Source organism: Onychomys torridus, chromosome 1 (assembly GCF_903995425.1).
Source record: "Onychomys torridus chromosome 1, mOncTor1.1, whole genome shotgun sequence".
Taxonomy (NCBI): Eukaryota; Metazoa; Chordata; class Mammalia; order Rodentia; family Cricetidae; genus Onychomys; species Onychomys torridus.
The window spans coordinates 10,102,431-10,130,057 of record NC_050443.1 but is presented as its reverse complement, the minus strand read 5'-3'; the positions used below and the strand labels follow the sequence as shown (position 1 = coordinate 10,130,057).

Genomic DNA, 27,627 nt, shown 5'->3' with positions numbered 1-27,627 from the left:
GCGCTTTACGACACTTGTGCGGCAGCGGCGGCGGTCACTCGGCGCTCCTTCGCGACGGTTCGGCCTGGTGCCGCGAGCGGCCGTTGCCAGGGTGGGGGTCGCTTTGCGGCATGGCGATGGCGGAGGGCGAGCGGACTGAGTGTGCTGAGCACCCCCGGGACGAACCCCCGGCCGAAGGCACTCTGAAGCGGGCAGAGGAGCTCAAGACACAGGCCAACGACTACTTCAAAGGTGGGTCCGGCCGGGACGGGGGTGAGGGAGGGTGGACAGCGGCCCAGGCCGCGGGGGTGCCAGGCCCCGCGGGGAACCATGGCAACGCGGAGCGGTCGCCGGGGCGCCGGGCAGGCACTGTCGAGTAGCCCGGCGCGAGGAAGGGGCCCGGGGGTGGACGCCAGACTGGGGAGAGCTACTGCGAAGTGGAGTACGGAGCAGAAGCTACTCACTGGGGAGACTGAGGCAGGCGCTGCTGAACGGTAGGGGACAAGCGGGGGGCCCACATGTGAGTGCTGCCAAATGTGAGACCCGGGCCGAAGTGCTAGGTGGAGGTCAGACCTGAAGGGGGCGCTACCCAATGGTGACCCGTGTTTAGGGCAGTGATGGCGCTGCCGAGCCGGGAGACCTGAGGTGAGTGTGACCAACTGAGGAGGGAAGGCCCGACAGGGAAGGGAATTGTGGGGATGCAAATGGATTCGACTGGAAGGCGACGATTTGGGGTGATTCGAGGGAAGGAATAGGGAGGAGCGGTGGAAAGAATAGCGTGATCTTGGGTTAAGCGTGAGATGTGGGGACGTGTGTCCGTCCATTCATTCATTCCTTCGGTACATTGGTGTTAACTGTCCTGTGCCACCGTCTGTGCTTAGCTCGGAGGCTGTACCAAGGAATGGGGCACGTGACTTGGCTTTAAGCAGAGCCAGTAATTGCTAACTTGTGATGAGCACTTTGGATCTAGTAGGGAATGCAGGTTAGTCTGCTTTAGATAGTGGGGTCAGGGGATGCCTGGAGAAAGGATTTTTGAGGAGAATTGGGAAGGAGTTTTACACATGGGTCAGTGAACCTAGCTCAAAGGCCCTGGGGTGGAGAATGAATGAAAACAGACTGCCTTAGTTGGAGCTTGAGCAAGCTGAGAGGGAAGAACAGTACAAGATGAGATTAGGATAAGGGGCGCCAGGTCATGCCGAATCTCTGAAGTCGTTACAAAGACTAGTTTGGGTTTCCTCGGCTGTCCAAAGGGAGACATTGAGTAGGTAGGTGGGCCGGTCTGGACTGGAGGAAATCCTGGGTGTGCCCAGCCTATGGTTGGAGGTGCCCTGGGAATGGATGAAATCACCCGCCAGTGGTATCTGAGAGAACCTAGAATGGAATTTTCATGTGTAAATGGGAAAAGGAGCTGCTGAGGCAAAGTGAGGCTAAGAGAGGAAGGTTCTTCCAGAAAGAAGGCCATAGCCTCAGGCATTGACCAGCAGAGGTCTGAGGAGGTGATGTTGACAGAGCAGTTGTGAACATAAAGCCGGCCCAGAACACCCTGAGGGGTGAATACAAGCAAAGGAACCTGGGGCAGGTGTCTCAGTTCTGAAGGGGGGGGGGGGGGGGGGTGTAAGTGGGGTCCCTAGGAATGCTATTTCAGATATGGCCCAGAAGAGACACAGACCCAGGGAAACAGATCTGCAGAAGGCAGGGGGAGGGTGAGAAGGATCTAGAATCCTAGGGGGGACCCTGTGGGGCTAAGTCCAGACATCGTGGTGCATGCCTGTCTTCCCAGCTCTGAGGAGACTGAGGCAGGAGAATTGTGAGTTCAGTGACGGCCTGGAATGCATAGCAAGACTGTCTTAAACAAAATCCAAGTGGGAGAAAGCTGAAGTGGGAGCAGTGGGTGGGTCCGTAGAGGCTGGGTGTGGGTTTGAGGAGATGGGGGGGGGGGGGTTAAAAGAGTGGTCCAGTTGGTTCTGGGTACAGGTACTGGTCCTCCCTGTTGTGGATTCAAAGGCCAGGCTGGAGAGAGGAGGTTGGAAGGGTGGACAGGTGAGGGGGTGGAGCCTCTGACCAGGCCAGGCAAGGAAATCAGGCTGGCTGGCTGGAGAGGGGGAGGGTAGCAGTTGGCGGGGCCCAAAGGTGAGGGGGCTGGCGTGGAGGTGGTTAGAAGAGTTAGGATGCAACTATGGACAGCGGGCTCTGGGAGGGGCTTGAGCTTTCAGCCCTGGGGAACTGAAGCGGGTGAAATCTGTGCCTTCTAGGGGGGGGGGGGCAAGGGAGAGAGGCTAGAGCAGAATAGGACTCTGCAGGGGAGGGCAGAGTTTAGTGTGGGGCGGGGCTGCTAGAGTGGGAGGGCAGTTCATGGGTGTGAGATGCTATCAGGACAGCATGCCCAGCTTGCAGGGCTTTGAAGGCTGGTGGCTGCCAGCACCAGGTGACCAGACGCAGCTATGTAATGGTTGGACCTCATGGCTGTCCTTCACTGGGTCCTGAAAGGAGCAGCCAGAAACTGGGCTGCTGCTGAGGACAAGTGAGGGAAGGAGGTAGCCATGGGGAGGGACCTTTCACCCCCACCTCCAGTTCCTGAGATGCAGGCTCTCAGAAACCTAGGGCTGGGCTGGGCTGGCTTGAAGGAGCACCCTTCCTGGTCCAGGCCTCCCACTACTGGGGGCAGGCAGTGGCAAGCACAGAACCCCAGGCTCAGACTACAAGAATACCAATAAAAAGAATAATTGCAGCTGGCTTTCATTGCACCTCTGTGGTGGCCAGGTACTTCTGAGCCGAACCTCGCCTGGGGCGTGGGGGTGGCGGTTTATAGAGGAAGCCGACTCAGAATGAAACTTCTTCCCCAAGGTCAGAGTGTGTGTGCAGAAGGCGGATATCCCCTTCCTCCCCACGTGCTCAACTCTCCTTGTCATCTGGCCTCAATGAGGAGAAAGGGGTACTCTTCGGAGGAGGGGGATCTCAGGGACTCAGAAGGCCCACTCCCAGTCCTACTGTAAAGGTTCTGGGGACAGAGCCTAGTCCCCAGCTCAGTCTGAATCCAAGGGAAGCAGACCTCTGCTCTTTCCCATTCTCCCTGAGGAAGGAGGCTGTGCTCTGCTCACCCAGGGGTCTTCGTGATCTGAGGGTTATGGGGGGAAATACTGCATCATGGTTCAGGGCGCTCCTCTGTGAATGCAGATAAGCAATTGAACCTCACTGTACCTAGAGGGTCATACTGCTGCAGTTGAGGAATGGTCCCAGGCTAGAGTGTGACAGCTTGGCAGAAGCCTTCCAGGTGGGGGCTCCTGTCTCCTGTACTCTTCCTTCTCTCCTCCATTTGGCCGTGTGTGAGGCCAAGCCCAGCCTGGTTCTCAGGTGCAGACAAGTGGTCTGAGGGGCTGAGGCTCCAGCCAGCGGCCCTGTGTCTGCACTTTGTGTTAGGTGTCAGACTGCACTCCCTCTGCTACTTGATGAAGCCCCCCTCACCAACTGAGTACTAACCAGCAGCCTCTGGAGCCTGGCCAGGACACTGAGGAAGCCCTCCAAGGCACTGACATTCCAGGGAAGGGTCCTAAGCTGTGCTGCCCTCTGCAGCTTTCTGTCTTGGTGGCTTCTGGGAAGTTCTAGGCCCTGCTGTCTTGGGGCTCACAGGCCTGGAAGACAACCAGAGTGGCAGAACTGGGGCAGGCAGGGCAGTCTGGGGCAAGGTGGTGCCTCACCCAGACCGGAGGTGAGCGGAGCTTCTTGAGAGGGGACATTTGGGCCTTGTGGCAGAAGTCCAGGAAGGACTACGGAGCTGCACCCCCAGGACCAGCTATTCCACCTCTGGCCTCCGCCTGCCTGCCTTCCTTCTTCCCCTCCTCTCTCCTCCCTTGGCCCATTGCTTCCTTCCCCTTTCATGGAGGCGCCTCTACTACTTCCCACTTAGATTTCTCCCCCAGGGCTTTCATGGGCCCGTAGGCTGTCTGAGCCCTGAGCACTTGTCACTGTTGTCTGGGGTCAGATCTCTCTCCTTGATACACCAGCAGTCCCTGGAGGGCTAGGCTGTGTCCCCAGACAAGGCAGGAGCTCCGGGAAGGAGACAGACACCTTTCCAGCAGTGTGTGGGCTCAGCAAGCAGACCATAAAAGTCACTGAGTTCTCTGAGAACAGTGAAGTGGGGTCGGAGCAGGACCTCAAGTACAGAGAGGGTGTTTAAGTTGTCCAAGTGCACCCAGCAGAACCAGGCCACCTTCCCATTGTCTGTGCTGTGCCAGGCTTCTACCAGGGCACATGGGGGGGCGGGGGGCATTGCCGTTCCTGCCTGCCTCAGAATTCCCATCTGCCACTTGTCATGTGACCTCAAACACGGGCTTTCCTTCTCTGAACTTGAGCAGCCCTCGTCTGGAGATGTCTAATGTGGCTTTCTCCCTCCAGTTCCTTGAAGGTTCATGGGTCCTAGGGTGCTGTGTGGCCTCTGGCACATTCCGGTCCCCCAGCCGGCCCAGGTCTGCAGCTCAAGGCCTTGGTTCTGCTGTTTGTTTAATGAACCCTCGGGAGGAGGGATCAGGCCTACCTCTGCCAGTACCGAATGGGTCTCTGACCTTGAACTAGGCCTCTGTGGCTTGTGGCAGGTGAGTGCCAGATGGTGCTTATGCTGTGGAGACAGGAGGATCCCACAGGTTGATGGGGAGCTCAGGGCCCCCGCTGTGACTTAGTTCACATAAAGTCTGCTCGTTTGCCCTTGACTAGGAGTGACCCTTGTTCCTGAACACTGAGAGCTCTGCTGCTATAGTGCCCTGCCCTCCCCCAGCTCCTGCCCTGCTGCACCAGCTGGTCTTGGTCCTCCACACCTGCTGCACCTTTTCCTTGCAGCCTGAGGCACTTCCTCCCTTACCCTCCCGCTCTCCCTGTCTCTGGACTTGTCTGCTTGCCCTGGGCATCAGGACAGCCACAGGCTCGGCAGTCTCAGTTTCCTGGGTCAGCTCGCAGCACTGGCATTCCCTGACATGTCCCGCTGATCATAGGGAGACTTGGGGAGAGCCTCCTGGAACCCTGAGGGATGTAGTGCTCAGCCTGGGCTTTACTAGGCTGGTGTGTGGAATTGATTCAAGTTCTGCAGTGTGTGGCCTGAGCCTTAAGACCTGGCCTGTGGTCAGACATCTGGGACAGGGAGAAGGGACAGATCCCATGCTGAACCCTGATCTTCCCTTTTGTTACAAGGACCACCAGCTTAGGGTGGACTCCTGCCTGTAGCAACAGGGCTTCATGCCTCCTTCTCCTCCACAGCCAAGGACTACGAGAACGCCATCAAGTTCTACAGTCAGGCCATCGAGTTGAACCCCAACAATGCCATCTACTATGGCAACCGCAGCCTGGCCTACCTGCGCACTGAGTGCTACGGCTATGCACTGGGCGATGCCACTCGGGCCATCGAGCTTGACAAGAAGTACATCAAAGGCTACTACCGCCGGGCGGCCAGCAACATGGCACTGGGCAAGTTCCGAGCTGCTCTACGTGACTACGAGACGGTGAGCCGGGCCTCGGGCATGGGCCAGCTCCCAGCACCCTAGCCTGGTGGATGTGGGGGGAGCTGTTCTGTATCTCCTCTATACAAGGGCTCGCCCAGAGAATGGCCATGGGGCCTCTAGCCAGTTCCATTCCACCTCTCAGCTGTCATGCACTCCATGACCTGGGCGAGTCACCTGGCTTTTCTGCCTTCCTGTGCGCCTCTGTGCTGAGAGCAGGCCCAGCCTCGGGTGGCTGCCGGAGAGTTCTGCTGTGTGCGCGTTGGAGCAGCGCAGGCACATAGTCTGCGGTCAATAATAGCTCAGCCTTGTGACTGCTGTGGCCGGTATGAGTGGTAGTGATTAGTAATGGCAGCAGTTATTAGCGAGGGCTGCACAGACCTTGACAGCTTGAGCTTCTGTGGCGGGTGGGAGATACAGGTCCCTGAGCAGGCAAGGAAAGTGACTGCAGGAACAGAGTGGTCGTGCTTCCAAGAAAATAGAGCAGAGGGACAGCCTCCAAGGACAAGTTCCCCAGTGGAAATGAGAGAAGGGACCTAGATGACAGCTCCTCATCCACTACTGCCTGCCAGTGATGTGCTCTGACAGTCTGGATGGCAATAGTAGGGACTGCCAGAGCATCCATTTGGGACAGGTGTGCTCTTCACAGAGACTGGCCACCTAGAGAGGGGAAGGAGGTTGCCCCTGTCTTACAGCTGAGGCCCCAGCTGGTAAGTGCCAATGTTAGGATTGGAGCCAATGTCGCCCTTGACTGCATCTCCCCTCCTCCAGACAGCTCCCTGCTCAGGGACTCTTGAGTGCAGAATGGATCACTGCTTACCTTGCTGTAGGGAGCCCTTCATTGTGGACCCTTTCTGTCATGTGCACAGGGCCCCAAGAGGGCTGTGGAGCCCTGGCTGCAGTGGGAGGGAGATGCTCACTCAGCCTGGCCTAGGATCAAACCAAGAAAAGGCTTAGGCCAAGGTCAAGGGACACTTAGCAGAAGGCAAAAATGTGAAGGGGACGGAATGATATCCATGAGGGTGGAAAGCAAAGCATGGTCCCTGTAAGCTTGGTACAGAGTCCCTACCCTTGTCCCTTGATGTCCTAATCTGGAATACAGTAACAAGAGCCGTAGCCACCTCCTGAACAGCTGGGGCTCTGGTATAGTGGTAAATAAAGGTCACTGGGGCCAGAGGACCAGGTAATGAATGAATAACCAAGGACGGGCAGGATCCCCACCAGAGAACAGGACCAGGTGTAGGGTCTCTGCCATTCTGGGCTCACAGAACATCTTTACTGGGGGTAAGGAATAGGTTCTTTTGAGAGTGCTCCCAAGGTTGGCATCTAACTCTGCATTCTCTGTGAGGCTAGGAGGTGGGGGGGGGGGTACATTGCATCTGAGCCATACTCCAGGTTTTGTGGAGGCCACAGTGAGGAGGGAAGTCCATAGTCGTTTGCAGAACCAGCTGGAGCTGGAGCACCTGAACAATCAGCCCTGTGAAACACCAGCAGGAGCCTGGGATCCTTACCTTCCAAGCCTGAGAGGCTGGGCTGATCAGCCCAGAACTTCCTCCTAGAAGATGCTGGAGTTCATGGAGGACAGGCCCTGGCCCCTGGATCCGGAACTGTGTGGCCTTGGTTGGAGCAAATAAACCCATGATACTGCCTCTCCAGCCTGTTTGAGCATCAGTGTGCACATGGAGGGCTCAGTACGGCTTTGAGCATTGTGCATGTGTGAATTTACCTCTTGTATAGAAAGGAGACGCCCCTCTCTAAAGTCACCTGGAAGGAATGACAGCTGAGACTGGAACCCAGCTCCGTAGTTGAATCTGAGTGGGTCTGTGAGTCAGGAGCACTGTCTGTGGTCAGCACCCATCTCCAGCAGAAGAAAAGGCAGTTTATTCTGTAAAAAGCCTTGTTTACATGCATGAGCATAGGTGCTGTCCACTGCTTCCAGCATGTTTCTTCCTGTGGGTTAGAGTCAGGTATGCAGCCACTGCAGCAGAATGTGAAGGCACAGCCTCCAAGATAGGGATGTCCAGGGTGGTGGCCAGCTCAGCGCAGACCGAGGTGTGTGACTTCAAATGCCTTGGGCCTCACCTGTAACCAGGGAACACATAGGCCTACCTTGGCAGTGTCATTGTGAGGGTTGAGCGAGTGGGCTCTGCATCAGCCAAGTCTTCCAGGTTTCCTCCTAGCCAGCCCATGGTGAAGTGGGCCTGTGGCCCCTGGTTTATGCTGGTACCAGAACATTGCAAGGACACAGGGACCTAAGTGTGTCTCTCCCACTTGGGGGCACACCTTGGACTCGTAGTGGTCAGTCTCCCTTACCACAGGGCTGTGTTGTACCCCTGTACACACTTAACCAGCTAGCCCTTCCACACAGGCCCACTCCTTCCTAGGTCACATCTCAGTTGGTATCACTGTGTTCTTTCCTATGCACTTAGAACACACTCAGCCATGCAGGTCTAGGCCCAACCTGGGTGGGGGAGGGTCTTCCTAAACTCTCCACCCTACCTAAGGGTCCTGTGGGGTTTGTTTGGTTTATGATGTGTTTCTTAGAAATACATTTTGATACCCCTGATAAAGTGATACAAAAGAAACAGGGACAATCAGAGTTGGTCTATAGCTCAGTACTCACATGCTGGCAACCTTCATGCCATGAAAGTCCTTTCATCTCCATGCTTCCCTGCACAGTGGGACCACTGTTATCCCTGATTTATAGGTGAGGAAACAGGTTCAGAAGCAAGGCAGGTCACTCCTCTGTAGTCTCACAGGAATCCTAGAAGGTGGTGGCCTATCCCCAGAATCAGGCTCCTAACCATGGCATATGTGCAAGTTCCTGGCACCATGCTGGCCCCTGGGCAGTTAGCACTGGTGGTATCCCTGCCTGCTTCATCATGGAGGCACCAGATGTGTTGTGGTAGGTTGACCCACCAGAGAAAGGGTGTGTTGTGTGTAAGGCTGTCCCTGATGGGCTACCTGCCAGAAGCCTGGCTTTTCTCTGCTCTGTGATGCACCATCTGGCCCCTCTGGGCCAAATCTCATTGTCTATGCCCTGCAGATGAACCATAATGCCTTTGTTGGTTCCTCTTGCTGGTATATCCCTTATACCCAGTTCTGATTAAATGTGGGCACTTTGCTTGGTATCCACAGCAGGCCTGAATGACTGGATCTCTGATGGCGTGGATTGCTCCAAGGTAGGGGGACTGCAGGCCTTTTTGCTGGCAGAGCCATGTGGGTAATAGTGGAACTGCCTTGGGTCTGCTGTGGGTGTCATGGTGGAGGGTATGTGCCCTGAATGGCCTCTGCAATTCTAGTGAGTCCAAGTTCTCAAACACGTGTCGCAGGGTTTATAGTGACTACCAGTGAACCCTGACAGCTGACAATGCCATTGGTTATTGTATTTTTTTCAGTGCTGAGGACAAAACTTGGGCTGTACAAGCACTTTACAGCTGAGCCACACCCCAGCCCCTCACTGGGGGATTCTAGGCAGGGGCTCCACCACTGAGCCATACCCCAGCCCCTCACAGGGGGATTCTAGACAGAGGCTCCACCACTAAGCTCTTCCTTCTGTTTTTATAAAGTCCCTAATCCTATCAAGGGGACCTAGCCTCACAACCTCATCTAATTCTAATTATCTCACAGATATCAAGCCCTGTGCCACAGAGCAGTACCTTCAGCCCCTGAAGATGGCAGTGTTTAAAGACACCTCATTTCTTCAAAAGTGTTGTTGATCACATGCACCTTGCACAGATCCCAGTTTCTCCCAGTGCAGGGTCTGTTTGAAACCCTGGAAATATCACAGAACATTGCCACAGATGCAATCCATATAGAATCTTTTGTTTGTTGCTTGTTTTTTGTCTTTTGAGAGAGTCTTGCTACATAACTCAGGCTGACCTTCAACTAGAATCAAGCCATCCTCCTGCCTGGGCTTCCAGAATCACTGGAATACTGGCTACATTATTACATTTGGCTTCAGATGGGTTTTGTTTTGTTTTGTTTTGTTTTGTTTTGTTTTTTGAGACAGGATTTCTCTGTGTAGCCCTGGCTATCCTAGAACCCGCCCCCCCTATAGACTAGGCTGGCCTCACTCACAGAGATCCTCTTGCCTCTGCCTCCCAATTGCTGGGATTAAAGGCATGCGCTACCACTTCCCGGCTCAGATGCCAAGTATGGTGGTACATGCCTTTAATCCCAGAATTTGGGAAACAGGAGTTAGAGGCTAGCAAATCTCTGAGTTCAAGGCCTGCCTGGGCTGCATAGTGAGACCCTATCTCAAAAAAAGAGAAAGAAATGAAATGTCTTGTGCTGGCACTAAGTTCTGATGGGGCCCTGAAAATCCTTGTAGTGTGAAATTGCACCCTTCCTCAGGAGAGGAACTTGACGGGGCCATCTTTCTGTCAGTCGTACCCAGCAATCACTGCAACCAGCATAGCAGGGCTGGGAATTGAGTGCTTGCTGCTGCTTGGCCAGGCGTGGGCCTGACAGTAAAGTCTCACACCAGCCTTCTGCGGGTGCTAGCATCACTCCCTCTTTCTAGAAACTCGGGTTCTTGAGAGGAGCAGGACATGTGTCCTAGAAGGCCAGAACCCAGAGTCTGGAGAACTGTTACCTCTCAGCCTCACATGGGTGGTGGCATTCAGGAGCTTGGGCTTTGTAAACTAATCCAGGAGTGCATCGAACCCTGGCTCTTTGGGTTAATAACTTTACCACTCAGTCTAGTGGGGTTTGTACTGTCTACCCCATCGAGTGGTACAGAGGATGCAGTAAGCCAGGGTTGCTTACCACAGTGGCAGCACCCAGCCCCATCTTTCTCCTTAAACTGCAGCCCACCTGAAGACAGGTCTGGTTCCAAGGACGTGTTTGCTACCCTTTGTTCTTGAGGAGGCATTCATGCTCTGCTGAGGACACAGCTCTGTCCCCCCCCCCCCAGTGCCACTTCAAGTGGGGAGGACATTATCCCCAACCTGGAGGTTTCATGGGAGAAAGGAGCAGAAAAGAGGTTGGAATTAGAGATGAAGTATGCTGACGGGGCAGCATGACCCAAAGTCCTGGACTACAGGAGAGGTGTCACACTGGGGACCCATGAGAGGCAGTACTAGGTTACAGAGAAAGACAGGGTGAGCCTTAAGGGCCAGCCTTGCAGCCATGCGGACTTTATTCTGGGGAGTAGAGGGAGCTTGGCCACTCCTCCTATCCCTGGGAAGGGCTCCAAGGGCTGCCTAAAGCTGGCAGCCCACACCCCAGTAGAGCTGACTGGCAGTTGGCCCAGCCTAGGCCTGCCCAGCCTGCTGCTGGCCAAGCACCTGCAGGGAGTAGCCGTTGTCTTTGCCAGGGCTCTGGCTCACTCAGCCATCCAGCTTTGGGGCTGGGGGGAGCATTCTGAGGACCAGCCCTGGGACTTCCTTTTCTGTAATAGCACAGAAGGTGTAGAGGGCCGTCTTAGGATGGTTGTGTAGGTCAACAGGTATATGACAAAACTTTTGGGGGGTTGATGCAACACTCATGTCTACTTACCCCAGAGAGGGATCCCACCACAGACCATACCACCAAAGTCCAACCTGGTGAGCCAGGGAGTTTTATTGGGGTTACTTACAGAAGCAGAAATGACTCAAAGACAGTTGCATCACCAAAGCCCACCCCAACATGAGTGACAGTTCACAGCTGGAAACCTGGAGCACACTGCACAGCCTGCAGACAACTCAGCACGTTGGAGAGTGTCCTTCCAGGTGCTTCAGTTGGTCTAAACCTCTGCAGACACCTTGGCTGGTTTCTGTTTTCTCCTAGGCAGCCGGTCTGGTCTTGGATTCTTTCTTTTAGCTTGGCTACTCTTAGCAGTCTTTTGCTTACTCAGGCAGGGAGGGGCCTAGTGAATCTGGTCAGTTTCAGGGACTTCCTGAAGCCATTTCAGTAGTTTACTTGTCTGTTTAAAGAGCTTCCCTGTGGGATGGAATGTTTCATTCTCAGAGGAAAGTGCTAAACAACAGCAGGTCATACTGGGTCCAGTTACAGTTATGGTAGCCAAGCTAAGGCTCAGAGATGAAGTCTGTTGCCCAGGGTCTCACTCTGTAGCCCAGGCTAGCCTGTTGTTAACAGTCACCTTGCTTCTACCCCCTAAGTGCTGAGATTGCAGACATGCATCACCAGGCCCAGCTCTGTCTTCTAAGCAACTGGGATCCCGGTTTGTAGGTAGCAGGACAGAGGTGTACAGGCAGGCTCCTTTTACTGCTGTGGCCCAAAGCTGCCTGCGCACAACTGACTGTCAGATCTTTAAAAGTGCTCCCTCATGGCTGGAGAGATGGCTCAGAGGTTAAGAGCACTGACTGCACTTCCAGAGGTCCTGAGTTCAAGTCCTAGCGACCACATGGTAGTCTCTGTAATGAGATCTGGCGCCCTCTTCTGGTGTGCAGGCAGACATGCAGGCAGAACACTATATACATAGTAAATAAAAGTTTAAGGTCAATTTGGGTTACAGGAGACCTTGTCTTCAAAATAAAAACTAAAAACTGGTTTTAAAAAACGTGCTCCCTCATTCATTCTCTTACAGCCCTCTCTGAGATGATGCTATTACCAGTGTCCCCTCCCAGAGAGGAAACTGAGACCAGCGTACTTACAGTGTATCATCACTGGTTAAGATGGGACTTGAGCTAGGTCTCCTATCCCATTGCCAGAGGAAACAGGGCAATTGGAGCTTCAGTCACCCATAAAGCCCCAGGGGAAGCAAGCTGCTGACTGCCACCTGCACACAGTACCTCTGTGTGCCAAGGACCTTATTCCCTCCCCCATCCTTTCAGCAGACCCCCACGTTATACTAAGGGACATTAAGGTGCTAGGAGTCCAGGCTGCCTCCCCCACTGGCTGTGCTGGGAGCGTGAAACCTGTGTGCTCAGCTGGGCACCTGTTTGATCAGAGTTGTTTAGTGAGGGCACTTGCATGAGCTAATGCCCTGGTCTCTAAAGCCACCCCGTGGGGTAGCTCAGCATGCTTGGTGTAGGGATGTGAGATGAGTCCTGGGTGACAGGTCCAGGGTTGCCCTGCTAGCATGTGGTAGCCCCTAGGTGGTCTGACTGTGGCCTTTCCTCAGCCCAGGGCTGTGCAGTCCAAGGCTATTGCAGTGACCCTGGTGGCTTATCTGGGGTGAGTGACTGGCCCTCCAGAGTGTGACACCTCTTCACTCCTTCTTCCTGGCCAGGTGGTGAAGGTGAAGCCTAATGACAAGGATGCCAAGATGAAGTACCAGGAGTGCAGCAAGATTGTGAAGCAGAAGGCCTTTGAGCGAGCCATTGCGGGTGACGAACACAGGCGTTCTGTCGTGGACTCTCTGGACATCGAAAGCATGAGTGAGTGGGCCTCACCACACCCCCTCACACTCATCATGCCACACTTGGTGGGGAAAGGCAGGGTCTCCAAATTCAGGGGACATTTGGGAATGTAGGTGTCACCTACAGCTGCTGACTGTCTTCCTCTCCCCTCCATCTTACTCATAAAAGTGGGAACCCTTGATTAAGCTTGGGGTAGCTCAAGATTTTTCTTTTGTCACAGCCTAATAGACGTCTTTTCCCTCCAGTTAGGACTCGGGGTCCATGGTGCCAAGCAGGTGTTGGTCCCATTTCCACCACCGTGTCTTGTGGGTGATGTGGCCTTAGTCACTGTCACCCTTGGCTTTGCCTGATGGGGTGTGGATACCATCTGCTCCCATTGGGTCCCAAGGAATTCAGGCATAATGTTTAAAACCACGGGTGGTGCCATGCCTAAGAATCCCCACAGCTCCAGTACTCTGTGACAGTCTCAGGGTCGAGAGCAAAGAAGGGGAGCTGAGATGGGGGAAGAGAACAGGAAAAACAGTGGGATCGTGTGGCATCTTTCTCTCTTGACAAGAGCCATGTGCTCACAGCACCCTCTGGCCCCAGTCACGTGTTCCTTTTAGTTTTTCTCAGGAGTGTGAGTCCAGACTTGGGTGTATGGGGGGCAGGGACATAAAGGATCTCACTCTAGTCCAGGCTGACCTCAATCTCATGATAATTCTCCTGCCTCAACTTCCCAAGTGCTGAGGTTATAAGGGTAAGTCAACATACCCGTATCTCCCCTCCTCTTGGCCAGCCAGTCCTTTGGGCACCTGTTCCACTTCTGGTGAGCTGGCTCTAAGGAACACGTCTGCCTGCCAGTGGTTAGATGTTATGATCTGTACTGACACTTTGTGTGACTGTCACCCATGTCTGTGCATTGTCCTCTGGTTTTTTGAGCACTCTCTGGAGACAGTGTCAGTGTCAAGTCTTGTCACGACCCATTTGTAACCTCTGAGGCCACCAGCATCACCCCAGCTCACCAGCTGTTCAGGGTGCTCCCCAGGACTCTGTCCCATAGCTACCAGCAGTTGAGCTGTACCTGATGGACACATCTAGACTCAACCATCTTTGCAGGGCTGCAGCTCCCATGTCCACCTATTTTCTGGATCAGGGGGCCTTCTAGCGTGAGTGCTGGGGATGTCTGGAAACTACTGATGGGCATCGACCATTCCTGCTTCAGTGAGCTCCTCCAGCCTCCTTGGGTCTATGCTCCAAATACACGCCCCTTCACCAGGCCAGGTTTACATTGCCCTCTGCCCGAGTGTGTGTCAGCACAGGTGCAGACATGGGCCTCAACACCATCTGGTTTGTTGTGCTTCACAACCGCCAAGCAGAGCTGTTCCCCTGCTTCCAAGTGGAAGGTTGTCCTTGCACTTTGGGGTGGCCATGCATATACCTAGCAGCTTCTAGGTCCATTGCAAGCTATTACTAGACACTGTCCAAATGTCAGTAAATACCCAGCTTCTCAGAGCCAGCCTTAGGGAGAGGCCCCCTGCTCCTGAGGGCCCCTCCCTACGTTCCCAGGTAGTGCCACCTTGTGTGATGCTTGTGAGCACTGCCGTCCTTAGAGTGCCTCACCTAGAAGTTGTGGGTTCTCGGGTTATACCCTTCAGCACGAGGACAGCCTCATTCAGTATCTTACAGCAAAGTAGAGAAAGCCCTCACATTGAATTTCCTCGCCTAGAGTTTTTGCTGTAAGCCCCAGTCAAGGCTATGCCTAGGGCTGCTGCACAGAAATGTGCCCAGACTAGCCCTCCCATCCCTACTGCACATGGCATGGCCTTGAGTGGCTTGGGTAGCATCCCAGTTCCCACTTCACATGTGCACTTACTCCTGTCAGTGTGTGGACTCCATACTTCTGTTTAACAGGGAAGAAATTGCCTAGTGAGGTACACTGTACGAGCCTGCTGTATACCGGGTGTGGGTTCACGTGGGTCTGTGGCAAGAAGACACGGAGGCACTCTAGGGATGAAAATGTTAGCCTTTCCAGCTGCAGAGGGATCAGTCTCTCATGGACTGACTCACTAGCTTAGCAAAGGGCCCTTTTATGGTTATACAATTCACACCGTTAGCAAGTCAGTCCTATACCAAAGCCTCTTATCTACGCCCCACAGAGGGACAATGTCAAATGCAAATTCTCAGTTAAAAGACATACCAGTTTGCCCAATCCTCTCCTAGCCAAGTTTTCCATAGGCTTTGAACCACTAGGAGACTCTCAGATAAACCTTCAAACAAGGTACCAGAGACAAAAGGTAGCAGTCACAAAAGGCAGATCTAAGCTAGTGCTAACATCAAACCAGCGGCAGAAATCTGCAGGAACTCGCATAATACAGTCAGGTGGAAGGGTATGTATTTCACCGGAAGTGTGTTCAGACACACCAGCCCCTGTGAACCTTTAGCACACCTGTTAACACTCCAGCTCACAGTCCTGTCCTCTTGTGAACTCTTACTCATCTTATTTCCAGTGTGTGGGTGTACTACTGTGTGCCTGGTGCCCTCAGAGCGTATTGGATCCTCTGGGACTGGAGTTACAGGTGGAGTCACCATGTGGGTGCTGGGAATTGAACCCAGGGCCTCTGCAAGAACAACATGTGCTCTTAACTGCTGAGCCACCTCTCCAACTCCACCTTTCACATTCTTCAGAGACCACAGTGCATGTGGCTCCCAGTCCAGGGTGTCTTGATTTCCCTTCATTGCCCGCCCTCTCACCCTTTGATCTGCTGCTTGCAGTCCCAGGGGTCGGGTGTAGGGGGGTGGGGTGTAGGGGGGTGGAGTGTAAGGGGGTGCCATTGAGCCAAGACACCTACTCTGCATCTTCATTTTTTAGATCTTGGTTCTTGTTAACTTTTATTGTTATTAATATGCCTGCTGCTCCAGGCTATGTCAGACCAGATTTCTCATCATAATCTTTGTCTTAGAAATGCTAAACATTTCCAATCTAGAGCAGGTTTTTGTGGGCCCTCTTAATGTTTGGACTCTACAAAGACTCCCTTGCCCCATTCCAGCTGTGTGGACAGGTTGTAGTTAGAGCTTTTTTCTCTGTTTTTATTTGTGTGTGTACATGCGTGTGAGGGTGCACACATGTGGGTGGAAGTCAGAGAACACCTGGGAAGCAGCAGCTCTCTCTAATTCTCTCCACTCTGTGGGTCCCGGGAATCAAACTCAGGTCATCAGGTATGGTGGCAAGAGCCTTTACCTGCTGAGACATCTTGCCAGTCTCTCCTCTTCACTTTCTTTACCCGTCTTTTCTCACTGTGAATCTAAAGAAGCCTTCAACTCACGATTCCCCTGCCTCAGCATTCAAAGTTTTAGGATTACATGCATTCACCAGCACACCTGGCCTTGTCTTATTTTTGTAATAACTCCAAGCACTTCTCCCTTCCTAAGGTGAACTCTTCCTTCTTCTCCATGCTCTTGTTTATTTGCTTGATGTTTTTAGTAGCATCTCTCAGAACTATAAGAGGAAGTGGGGACCCCAAATCTAGCAGAACTTCTGAACTGGTTTTGTAAAGTTCATGGGGCAGGGAGGGTCCTTGCTTATACCAGCCCTGAATGGCTTGCATGAGAAACAAATCAGCTGCTGGTCTGTGGTGTCCTCTCACTCAGCACCGCCATTCAGGGTGAGCAGACGTTGCAGTAGCTCCTGGCCGGCCCACCGGGTGGGCTGTCCCATAGAGTCTGTCTTAGCTTCTTTTCTTGTTGCCATGATGAAATACCTTGTTGAGAGCGATATAAGGGAAGGGGGGTTGGCTCACAGTGTAAGGGTACAGTCCATCATGGCACGAAGCCAAGAAGCTGAAAGCAGCTGATCATACTGCTCTCACAATAAGGAAGAAATGGAGGTATAGCAGCACTGCTGCTCTCCCCTTTCCCTTAAACGGTCCAGGATCCCAGCCAGCGACTGGTGCTACCCACAGTGGGCAGGTCTTCACCTCAGTGAATACAATCAAGATAACTCCTGTAGACATGCCCAGCAGCTCATCTCCAGTGACACTAGTCTCTGTCAGGTTGACAACTAATACTAATCGTCACATAGCCTGGTATGTCCTCTGCTCTGCAGCCTTCTGAGTCAAAGCCAGGGCCCTGCATTCCGTCCCTCAGAACCCACTGCAGGACGACTCCTTGGGAGGCTGATGATGGAGTCACAGACAACTCCTTCACACCAGGCCCTTTCTTTCACTTCTGGTGACCAGAGCTCCTGCAGGTGCTGTTCATCGTCTCTGTGACTTTTCCCCTGGATGCTGCTGGAGTCTGAAGTTGGTCTCAGGCCAGCATCAGACCTGACACTGTCTGCTGCAATTTTAGCCATCTTAGAAAGCTTTGGCCAAGAAAGGGAGCGGATCACATTTTCTTAGTAGAATGCAGAACTGGAGCCTTCAGTGCAAGCACAGCACAACTGTGGCCCTGTACGGGGTGACCATGTCGTCACCCTGAAGCCGTACCCCTTCCTCTCCTCTCTTATCCTTCTCCTTCCAGACCACACTTCTTCAAGCCAGGGCCATCCTAGCAAATCCCACTGTAACCCTAGTGCTGACGTGTATCAGCAGTCGGCACAGGCGCCTGCCTGGTCACCAAGACCATATGCAGATTTCTGCACTGGTAACCAGGCCTCCAATCTGTAGTGGGTACCATCTGCAGATTGCTCTGATTCAAATCAGTTCTGACAAACTGAGGTGCAGCCCCAAGCTCCCTCCCACACACACACCCTTTTGAAAAACATTCATTGATTATCATGTTGTTCTGAGTACGCGTGTATGTGCCATGGTGCTTATGTGGAATCTGCCGCCTCCACGGTGTTGCTTGTTCTGAATCCCAGATTTATTTTGGCCATGCCTCTGACCCATTGGGTGTGAATCAAGCCTCCCACAGTCTGCTCTTCAGGTTTTATTAGTTTGTTGAGTGACTCACAGAACCCAGAAGGGTGCTTACCAGTCTGTTAGACCTTCTGTGGATGGAGAGCTGCAGAGAGAAAGCACATGGACATGTGAGCCACCCTCCACCAACTTGCGTGGGTTCCGTTGAGTTCCTAGACTCTAGGAGCTCCCAGGTCCCTGCCTTTGCCTTGGAGTCTTGACAGACTTAGACACTGGGTTAGACCATTAGCCATTGGGCCTCCAGACTCAAGTCCATTTGCTCACCACTGAGAAGCCTGGGAGCCAGGAGTTGGGGGATACCAGCTATATTTGAGGACCTGCCTCCTGAGGACGTGACAGGAGCTAGCCTGTCTGCCTCCCTCCTAGACACACCCTGTCAGGTCTTGATCATTCAGGGGGTGTATTGTCATCTTTTCTGGCCAGAGTATCTTGACAGTGGACCTTGACTTCCTGGAACCATGGTGCACACCATCCCTGCAGTGTGTTGCTGATGCACAGGACTAGGAGAGTAGCCTGTGGTCTGGTGTCGCCTGAAGGTCACCATGTGCTCTGAATCTGGAGAGATTATTTGGCAATCATCCTCTTAGCCACACGTTTAGAATGTGGGGCAGAGGCAAAGGGCAGGGAACCAGCTCTCCAGAGGACAGGTGCCAAAGGAGGAAGCCACTGCTTAGAACTAGCCAGAGTCCAGGGATTGTAGGATCTGTGGGCTGACCCTAAGACCCAGGAACACCACAGCATCATGGGAGTCTTCACGGCCTCATTTGCTCTCCCCATCCCTCTAGGCTGCCCCTCCATGGCTGAAGCCACTAATTAATACCCTTGTCTGTACACCAGCCATTGAAGATGAATACAGCGGGCCCAAGCTTGAGGATGGCAAGGTGACCGTCACGTTCATGAAAGAGCTCATGCAGTGGTACAAGGAACAGAAGAAACTGCACCGGAAATGTGCCTACCAGGTAACGGACCACCCGTGCCACACACACCTGAGACCGGGATGGGCTGGCTCTGGGCAGAGGGAGGAGAACAATCACAAAGGCTGCCACTTCCTTGGCTGTGTGCCGGGCACCGCACTGAGGGGTCCATGTGTCCTCATCCAATACCACAGCACTTTGTGGGTGTCGGGCAGTGGAGAGTTCAGAGGACTACTCAGACTCAAAAGTGAGACCTTCAGGAAGGCACCAGAAAGAGGGATTCTTTTTTTTTTTTTTTTTTTAATATTTACTAATTTACTATACTTATATATTATACAGTGTTCTGCCTGAATGTATCCCTACACACCAGAAAAGGGCATCAGATCTCATTACAGATGGTTGTGAGCCACCATGTGGGTGCTGGGAATTGAACTCAGGACCTCAGGAAGAGCAGCCAGTGCTCTTAACCTCTGAGCCATCTCTCCAGCCTAGAAAGAGGAATTTATTTGTTTGTTTGTTTGTTTGTTTGTTTATTTTTTGGTTTTTCGGGACAGGGTTTCTCTGTGTAGCTTTGTGCCTGTCCTGGAACTCGCTTGGTAGCCCAGGCTGGCCTTGAACTCACAGAGATCTGCCTGGCTCTGCCTCCCGAGTGCTGGGATTACAGGTGTGTGTCACCTCCGCCCAGCGAAAGAGGAATTCTTGAAGAAGGTGGCTGGCCCAAGTCAGGGGCTGGAGTAAGAGAGGACGTGCGTGGTTGGAAGAGGTCTTGGATGGTGGTAGAAGTCATTCCTCTTTCTTCTTCTTCTTTTTTAAGATTTATTTATTTTATGTATATGAGTGCTCTATCTGCATGACTTTATGCCAGAAGAGGGCATCAGATTCCACTGTAGATGGTTATGAGCCACCATGTGGGTGCTGGGATTTGAGCTCAGGTCCTCTGGAAGAACAGCTAGTGCTCTTAACCCCTGAGCCACCTCTCCAGCCCCCAGTAGAAGTCATTTCTGTGTCAGAACTAGCCACACATGCCACCTCTCCTGTGATGGAGTCACAGCCTGCCAGTGGTCACTGCCTTACCCCGGTGCTTAGCCCAGACAGGAGCCACCCGCCACCAGCCTGAGCAGCTGTGACCCACAGAGGGGCTGTTTGTCACTGTCTGTGGTATGATTCCTTCGGGATTTTTGCAGGTTGCTTTTGGGTGGATTCATTAGTTTTCTTTTTGAATGTGATATTGGCTGTTTGGCTTGTTCTTGTTCTTAGGGTGACAAAACAGTCCTTTGCAGCTTCCTGAGTGGCCAGCCACCTCCAGTGTTTTAATGACACTTTCGCTTCTCCCCAAGGTTTTTTTTGTTTTGTTTTGTTTTTTTTAATTGTTAGATGTACATGGAAGTTGAAAGATGAGCCGTTAACAGCCACGTACTTCTCACGGGTGCGGGCCCTCTCCACCCCTTGCTTTTAACAGAACCATTTGAGAGCCAGTTACGGCCATCCTAACCTGTGTCCTGAACAAGGACATCCACTTACAGGACTATAATGTGTTCGCTTGTCTCCCTGATGAGACACTAGGTATTAACTAATGTGGACAGCCCACAGGCCGTTCATCAAACCCAAAACACTGATAAACACACATGACTCGTCTCGGGGTCATGTTCAGTGTGTGAAAGTAACATTGACAAACGATGTAGTGTTTTCATTTCTCCTGGAGTTCCCCAAAGTGTGTTTAAGGTTGTGAAAGGGGTCGTAATATATACCCCAGGCTATGCAAGGGATGGTGGTGCACACATTTAATTCCAGCACTCAGGAGGCAGAGGCAGATGCATCTTTGAGTTCTAGACCAGCCAGAGATACACAGTGAGTGAGACTTTGTCTGAAAAATACAAAGAATAACACTATATACCCTAAACTAGACTTAACCTGCCAGGATTACAGGTGTGTCCCAGCACACCCCCTTAAGCAGGTTCTCAGATCTCCAATACCCACTGTAGGGTGGAAGATCCTCCACTCCCTTCTCTACAAAGAGAGGCTTGTATTTTAAGGAGCTTTATGACCATGTGTTTACATGTGTGCAGGCTAACTCTGTGTATGTGTGTATGCACCTACATGGGCATGTGAGTTTGTAGGCGTGAGGACACCTATACACAGCTGTGGGGGAGGGAGGGTGGACAACAGGGTCTTACTCAACTGGAAACCCACTAGCTGCCCCCTCAATGCTGGAACTACAGATGCATACACATACACACATGCATGTGTGTGCTGGGGATTTGATCTCAGATCCTGCCAAGCAAGCACTCTTACGCACTAAACCATCTCTCTGGCTCTAGGGTGGTTCTTTTATAAGTTTTCCTATACTGTCAAACCACCATTGTGTTTCCTAATGCTGGTGAATATTAAAAGATGAGCCAAACCCTTGTGAAATAATGGTGATGTTTATAAATTGCCCGTGTGTATGTCTGTATACTGCATGTGTGCAGTACCTTTGGAGGCCAGAAGAGGGCACCGAATCCTTCAGGACTGAAGATGTGGATGGTTGTGAGCCACTGTGCGGTGCTAGAAATCAAACCCTGGTCTTCTGTAGGAACTGCCAGGGCTCTTAAGAGCTGAGCCATCTTTCGAGCCCCCATCATGGTGTTCAAATGACACATGGGCCACTCAACACCTCCTGAGAGCCACCTCTGTCCCTGGCTAGCACCCAGTAGCTCCTGGGCACTGAGGCTCTTGGAGGCCAGAGAGGGCAGCACGAGTACTGCCTCCCAGGCAGCCTGCTTACGCTGCCCTGTCCTCCAGATCCTGGTACAGGTCAAAGAGGTCCTCTGCAAGCTGAGCACTCTGGTGGAGACGACGCTGACAGAGGTGCGCCTTGTGCTGTGGGTGCAGGGTGAGGGCGTGCATGGGGGTGGGGGAGGGGGTGGCAGTCGCCCAGCTCAGGACCTCGGAAACCCACCCGTCTGCCTTCCTCCTTGCTATGCCCCTACCCTGGGTCGTGCATGAATTTCCGTGGTCTCTTGTGACCTCTCCCCTCATTTCCCCGCTGCCCCCTCCCCATATCTCTCTCTGGGCCCCTCCCTCTCCGGTGGCCTCTTTTCTTCCAGACAGAGAAGATTACAGTGTGCGGAGACACCCATGGCCAGTTCTATGACCTCCTCAACATATTTGAGCTCAACGGTTTACCCTCAGAGACCAACCCCTATGTATCCTCGGTGCCACCCCATGTGGAGGTGGCGGGACCCCAGCAGGGCAGAACACCAGGGCCATCCTCTTACTGTTGGTGCAGTACTGCAGGTTCAGGCCCCAGTTCTTTCTCTCCAACAAGGTGACCCCCCGGCAGTGTCCGCCCAGCCCTTCCGCTCCAGCAGGCTGGCCTATCTGCGTTAGTTCCCTGGTCCCTGGGGTGAGAGGGTCTTCCTCACAGGGAGGGGATGAGCAGATGAGCAGACCCACCTCCGGGTGTTTGTCGAATTTTGTTTTGTACGGCTTCACGTGTAACTTCTGCTGGCCTTGAACCCTTGAGCTTCCCACCTCCCATTCCCGAGTACTAGGGTTGTAGAGGTGCACCACCACCCCAGCCTGTACTCGTGTGTTTGATGTGGGTGTTTTCCTGGTGCTTAGCCACCACACGAGTGTCTGGGCTGTGTACTTTGGGGAGGAAGCTGGAGAGTGAGGACTGGTCTCAGAGAAGAGCCAGCTCTGCCATTGGCTTCCCCAAGACGATGGGTTTGTTGGGTCCTTGGTGGGGGGGGGGGTCAGTCCAAAGGCAGGCCAGGGGGTACCCCCTTTGGAGGTACTGACAGGAGCCTTGGCACCAAGGGGACAGGAGGAAGGACTGCCTCCTAGCCCATCTGCTTCCCGCACACACCGTGGTTCCCTTAACAAGCAAGATCTTTAATGGCGACTTTGTAGACCGCGGCTCCTTCTCCGTTGAAGTGATCCTCACCCTCTTCGGCTTTAAGCTCCTGTACCCAGATCATTTTCATCTTCTTCGAGGTGAGGAGGGTTCCCCACCCCACCCCACCCCTGCCCTGGGGCCACCAAGTAAGGTAGGACAGGTTGTGCCCTGCCCTAGCGGCCGCACTCGCCAGACAGCTTGGTGTGGCCTCACTGTGCCCTTTGCTTTGCTGGCAGGTGCCAGACGAGAGGTTCAGGGCAGGGTACCTTCTTCTCTTCTCGTTCACATCGAGAGCAGGGGTGGACGGCCTCCCGGGGACTGATCTAGCACAAAGGTCAGGCTGCGTAGCAGGGAGGACGCTCGTTTGAGAACTCACTGCCAGGCTGCCATCATTGAGCCATCTTGTCCCCAAGTCTGGACCTGAGCATTACCGGGTGGGTAGATGACAACCTGGAGGCTGAGGGCTCTCTCCAATCTCTCTGCTGTGGCCAGGCAACCACGAGACAGACAACATGAACCAGATCTACGGGTTCGAGGGCGAGGTGAAGGCCAAGTACACAGCCCAGATGTATGAGCTTTTCAGTGAGGTGTTCGAGTGGCTCCCGCTGGCCCAGTGCATCAACGGCAAAGTGCTGGTGAGGGCTGTGGCCTGCCACCCCGTGTGGGCAGCGTGCTGGTTCGAGGGGGAGGAGGAGAAGGGACTCCTTTCCTCACAGAAACGCACGACTCCCCCAGATCATGCATGGAGGCCTGTTCAGTGAGGACGGTGTCACCCTGGATGATATCCGGAAGATTGAGCGGAATCGGCAGCCCCCAGACTCAGGTGAGTGGGCCCTGGGCACAGAGGAATGCCTGGGCTCATGTAGACTTTGTGTCCTTGGCAAGCACAGGGCCCACTTTCCCGTCTGCATCCTGAGTGAGTGGGACTGTGCCAGCCAGGGAACACCAGAGTCCATGACACACACCTGTCACTCATTTGCTCCCCTCTCCCAAGAGAGGAATTAAGGCATCTGTTAAAAGTCCCAGAGACTGTCGCTGAGAACACAGATGATGTGGATGGCTTCTGCAGGGTGGTGACATTTGAGATGACACCAGAGGAGGGGTGAGGGTGTGACCAATGAGGGAGGACAGTGTAGAGTGGAGGGGTGGGATGGACAGGGCTGGCCCTCAGAGGTTTCTGCTGGACACAAGGCCAGAGGCCAATCCTGAGAGCTACAGACCTTGGTGGGAACATGGGCTTGGCTGCTGGGGCAATGGGGGGCCACAGGAGGCTTTGGGCAGGAAGAGGGCCTGCTCGGAATTGGAGTGATCCAAGTTCCATCCAGCTTCAGGCTTACAATGGATTGAATGAGATATCAGGGAAACTGATGAGCATGCCCTGAGCCCTGGCCACAGTGATGTCCCCTGCCAGACCCCACTACCACCAGCAGCACCAAGGCCTGCTGTGGGGTAGGCCTGTCTGGTGCAGGCTGGGAGACAAGTCTCGTGATGCTTCGCCTCTTCCCCCCACTCCTCCAGGACCCATGTGCGACCTGTTGTGGTCAGATCCCCAGCCGCAGGTGAGCCCGGTGTCTTGGGTGGGTGTGGACTGAGTGGTGGGGCGGAGCCAGGCCAGCAGCCCCGTCTCCTCTTCCTCTGCTCCTCCTAGAACGGGCGCTCTGTCAGCAAGCGGGGCGTGAGCTGCCAGTTCGGGCCTGATGTCACCAAGGCCTTCCTGGAGGAGAACCAGCTGGACTACATCATCCGCAGCCACGAAGTCAAGTCTGAGGGCTACGAGGTGGCCCATGGCGGCCGCTGTGTCACCGTCTTCTCTGCCCCTAACTATTGGTGCGTCTTCCTCTCCCACCCCCGCCCAGGCCACAGGGGTTATGTAGAGTATTTATGTGTGGCTTTTGAGACAGGGTCTTGCTCTAGTCCAGGCTGGTATCAAACTCCTGGCTTTTCTGTTGCAAGCCTCTCACGGTGGCAGGTTTTGGCTTTAACTTTCCTCGAAACTTCCGCCATAGGAAGGACACCTAAGCGTGGATATGTGTTAGTGTGATGAACACCTGTGGGCACGGGGCTGCCCCCAGCTGCAGTGGTTAGGTCCTCTTCCTGTGGACGGGGCCTTTATCTGAGTTCACTCTCCCTCTTTGTCTGTGGGGAGCCAGGCTACAGAGCTGCATGGGCTCCTGTCCTTCGCCTAGGCTGTAACTTCCTAGTGGTGTCATGTCACTGTCCCCTGCACCTCCCGTGCCTAGGGTGGTGGTGAGATCGGGTCTCCAGGCTCTCCCACCGCCTCTTCCTGCCTCTGCTTCCCCCACCTTTCCATGGCTTCCTCCTCCAGCCCTCTTCAGTGTATCTCCCTCTTCTCCTCCTCTTCTCCTCCTCCAGTTTCCCACCTTCTCTTAGTCTCTAGCCCCAACCGTGCACCCCTCTGCTCCTGTCCCTGCAGTGACCAGATGGGAAACAAAGCCTCCTACATCCACCTCCAGGGCTCGGATCTGCGGCCCCAGTTCCACCAGTTCACAGCAGTGGTGAGTGGCCTGGGACAGGGCACTGCCTGGGCAGGGGCTGCCTGTGGGCGGGTCCTCTGACTGCCCCTCTCCTCTGCCCCTGCTGCAGCCTCACCCCAACGTCAAGCCCATGGCATATGCCAACACACTGCTGCAGCTAGGAATGATGTGAGGCTGTCTACAGCAGTGAACCAGGGCCTGCCCTGCTGGATGGCCCCGCCTTCAGCCTGCTGCCCCGCCCCAGGGCAACGCCGGACCCCCTTTTACTTTGTAAAGTTTGTATTTATTCCCCTTTAGGTTGCAGAGGGGGTGGGGGCAGCCGGGGCAGCCGAGGACAGGCTCCTGGTCCGTGAAAGAAGGAGTTGACTGGGGTAGGGCACAGTCTGGGCATTTGGAGGAAGGCCGACCTGGGTAGGGGTGGGGCCAAGAGGGGGTCCTGCCCCTCATCTGCATGGCTCCTCCCCTGGTAAAGCAATAGGGCTCTACCATAGGAAGACCCAAAGAGAGGGTCATCAGGGAGGTCTCCTCCTGGTAGCCTCAGGATGGGGCGAGGCTGGGGCCCACCCCCAGCTGTTTTATGTTCTGTAATTAAATGTTAAAATAAAATAAAGTCATTATTGTAAGTCAAACCTCATGTCAGACCCACATCAGCACATGTCCACCGCACGCAGACCCCTCCAGGGTGGGTATAGTTTGGTTCTAGATGCTTCACAGTGAGGTGGGCATTGCAGGCCTAAGGGTGACCACAGAAGCATCCTCCAATTCCCGAGGCCTGTGCAGGCTACGAGCTGACCTCAGCCCCTTCAGAAGCCTCTGCTTGTAGCAGAGCTTTGTGAGGAAGCTACTTAATGTGTGCAGCTCAGATTGTCTTCGGAACCCTGATGTCCGTACAGCCTCGCAGAGCTGGCATGTTTGCTGCTGTGGACTTCCGGAGTTGTTAGCAGGGGCAATGCCGAGCGACTGCTCTGCTCTGTGGACCAGTGGGGGAAGAAGCAAGGCCGGCAGGGAGAGCCATCCAGCCTGAGAAGCTGCTGTTTCTCCAGCCTGGAGGCTTATCTCCGGGTTTTACTGCTGTGAAGAGACACCACAGCCATGACAACTCTTACAAGGAAAACATTTATAGAGGCTGGTTTACAGGTTCAGAGGTTCAGTCCGTCATCATGGTGGGAGACATGGCAGTATGCAGGCAGACATGGTGATGGAGAGGTGGCTGAGAGTTCTACACCTGGAACCCTCAGAGCCCACCCCTAGTGACATACTCCAACAAGGCCACACCTAATAGCGCCCCATCCCTAAGCATTCACGCACACGCGTCTAGGGGGCCATTCCTTCTCAAACCACCCCAGGCCCCTTCTGTTGCTGCTACAGGTCCAGAGGCCCCAGACATCAGTTCAATAGTGCCAGGATTTAAGACTCCTGGAGCTGAGGATGTGGCTAGCAGCCGAGATCAGTATTTCTTCCCAAGCTGGAGGGTGGATTGTACTTGAAGATTCCATGGCCCCTGACGGTCTTTGTAAACCCCGAGCAGCCCACCCACAGGACTGCCCCGCCTCCATCCATAGCGAGTATTTTTCTCAGCACTGCCACGGGCGTCGGACAAGCAGCTCCGGCAGCTGGCAGCCACAGTTGAGAAGAGCACTTCATGCCAAGAAAGGCAGGGTGGCTATACCAGGCCAAGGCCACAGGAGTCTACACAGCCAGCTTCTCACGTGGTAGAAACGAGCAGAGCTCAAGCAAGGTTAGCTAGTTCACACTCAAGGCCCACCCTTAGGGCCTGCATCCTCCAGCTAGGTCACATGTCCAAAAGTTCTACCTCCCAAAGCAGCATCACCAGCTGGGGGCCACGTGTGGGGGGACAGGTCCCTTCAAGCCCTACCAGTCTGACCCCCTTCCCACAGCCCCTTCACCAGTTAATGCCAGCTCAGAATTGAGTGTCAGGACCAGAGACGGCTTGGTGGATAACCTGTTTGCCAGGCAAGCCTGATAGCATGAGTTGGATCCCTTAGAAAAGTTGAAGTAGGGAGCTAACTCCATAAAGTTGCCCTCTGACCTCACACATGCTGTGATATACATACATGCCCTACCTCCAATAATGATTGGGGAGGGGGGGTTCAAAACAGGTGTCTCTGCAGCCCTGGCTGTCCTGCAACTCTTCAGACCAGGCTGGCCTTGAACTCAGAGATCCCTCTACCTCTGCCTCCTGAGTGCTGGGATTAAGGACATGCACCACCATTGCCATTTTTTTAAATTGGGCTATGAAGTTTCTCTGGGTGCTTGTTCAAACCATGAGTTTCCCATAATTGACTGCACTTTTAATACCTTACTGGTCATAGAAACTGTGTGTGCTCTGTCAGCCTTCTCTAAAGGCATAGAACGGGTGTATGTCATAAAAGGGGGCAACCTCCACAGTAGGGCCTGAGTAGTTCAGCAGTGGCCGTCTACATGCCGGAGAGCCTGAGAACTGAGTGCCTCAACAGTGTGGCCAGTGAGATGGCTCAGTGGGTGAAGGAGCTTGCCACCAAGCCTGGCATCCTGGGTTCTGTTCCTGGAATTCACATGGTGGAAGGAGAGAGACGCCTCTCACACACACAATTGTCCTCCACCCCCATCCCATCACACACAAATGTTTAAAAACAATGGAAAACGAAGGCAGGCAAGTTTTTCTCAGAAA

The 27,627-nt window shown here is 53.8% G+C and overlaps 1 protein-coding gene across 1 annotated transcript; it reads left to right on the top strand.

Moving 5' to 3' along the window:
• Positions 1 to 15: 15 nt before the first annotated feature.
• Ppp5c (protein phosphatase 5 catalytic subunit) lies at positions 16 to 25,590 on the top strand. The gene is made up of 13 exons (XM_036171872.1): positions 16 to 231; positions 5,224 to 5,465; positions 12,640 to 12,787; positions 18,505 to 18,626; positions 21,363 to 21,428; positions 21,668 to 21,766; positions 22,454 to 22,559; positions 22,954 to 23,096; positions 23,197 to 23,284; positions 23,980 to 24,020; positions 24,110 to 24,288; positions 24,896 to 24,977; positions 25,066 to 25,590. Exons 1-13 carry the CDS (start codon positions 111 to 113, stop codon positions 25,126 to 25,128), a joined length of 1,500 nt encoding a protein of 499 aa, XP_036027765.1. The 5' UTR covers positions 16 to 110; the 3' UTR covers positions 25,129 to 25,590.
• Positions 25,591 to 27,627: the final 2,037 nt, after the last annotated feature.

Coding starts and splice junctions, on each gene's coding strand:
- Ppp5c (XM_036171872.1), top strand. CDS start 111: ATGGCGATGGCGGAGGGCGAGCGGACTGAGTGTGCTGAGCACCCCCGG. Junction 12,788..18,504: donor TCTGGACATCGAAAGCATGA/GTGAGTGGGCCT, acceptor TCTGTACACCAG/CCATTGAAGATGAATACAGC. Junction 22,560..22,953: donor TCATTTTCATCTTCTTCGAG/GTGAGGAGGGTT, acceptor TGCTGTGGCCAG/GCAACCACGAGACAGACAAC.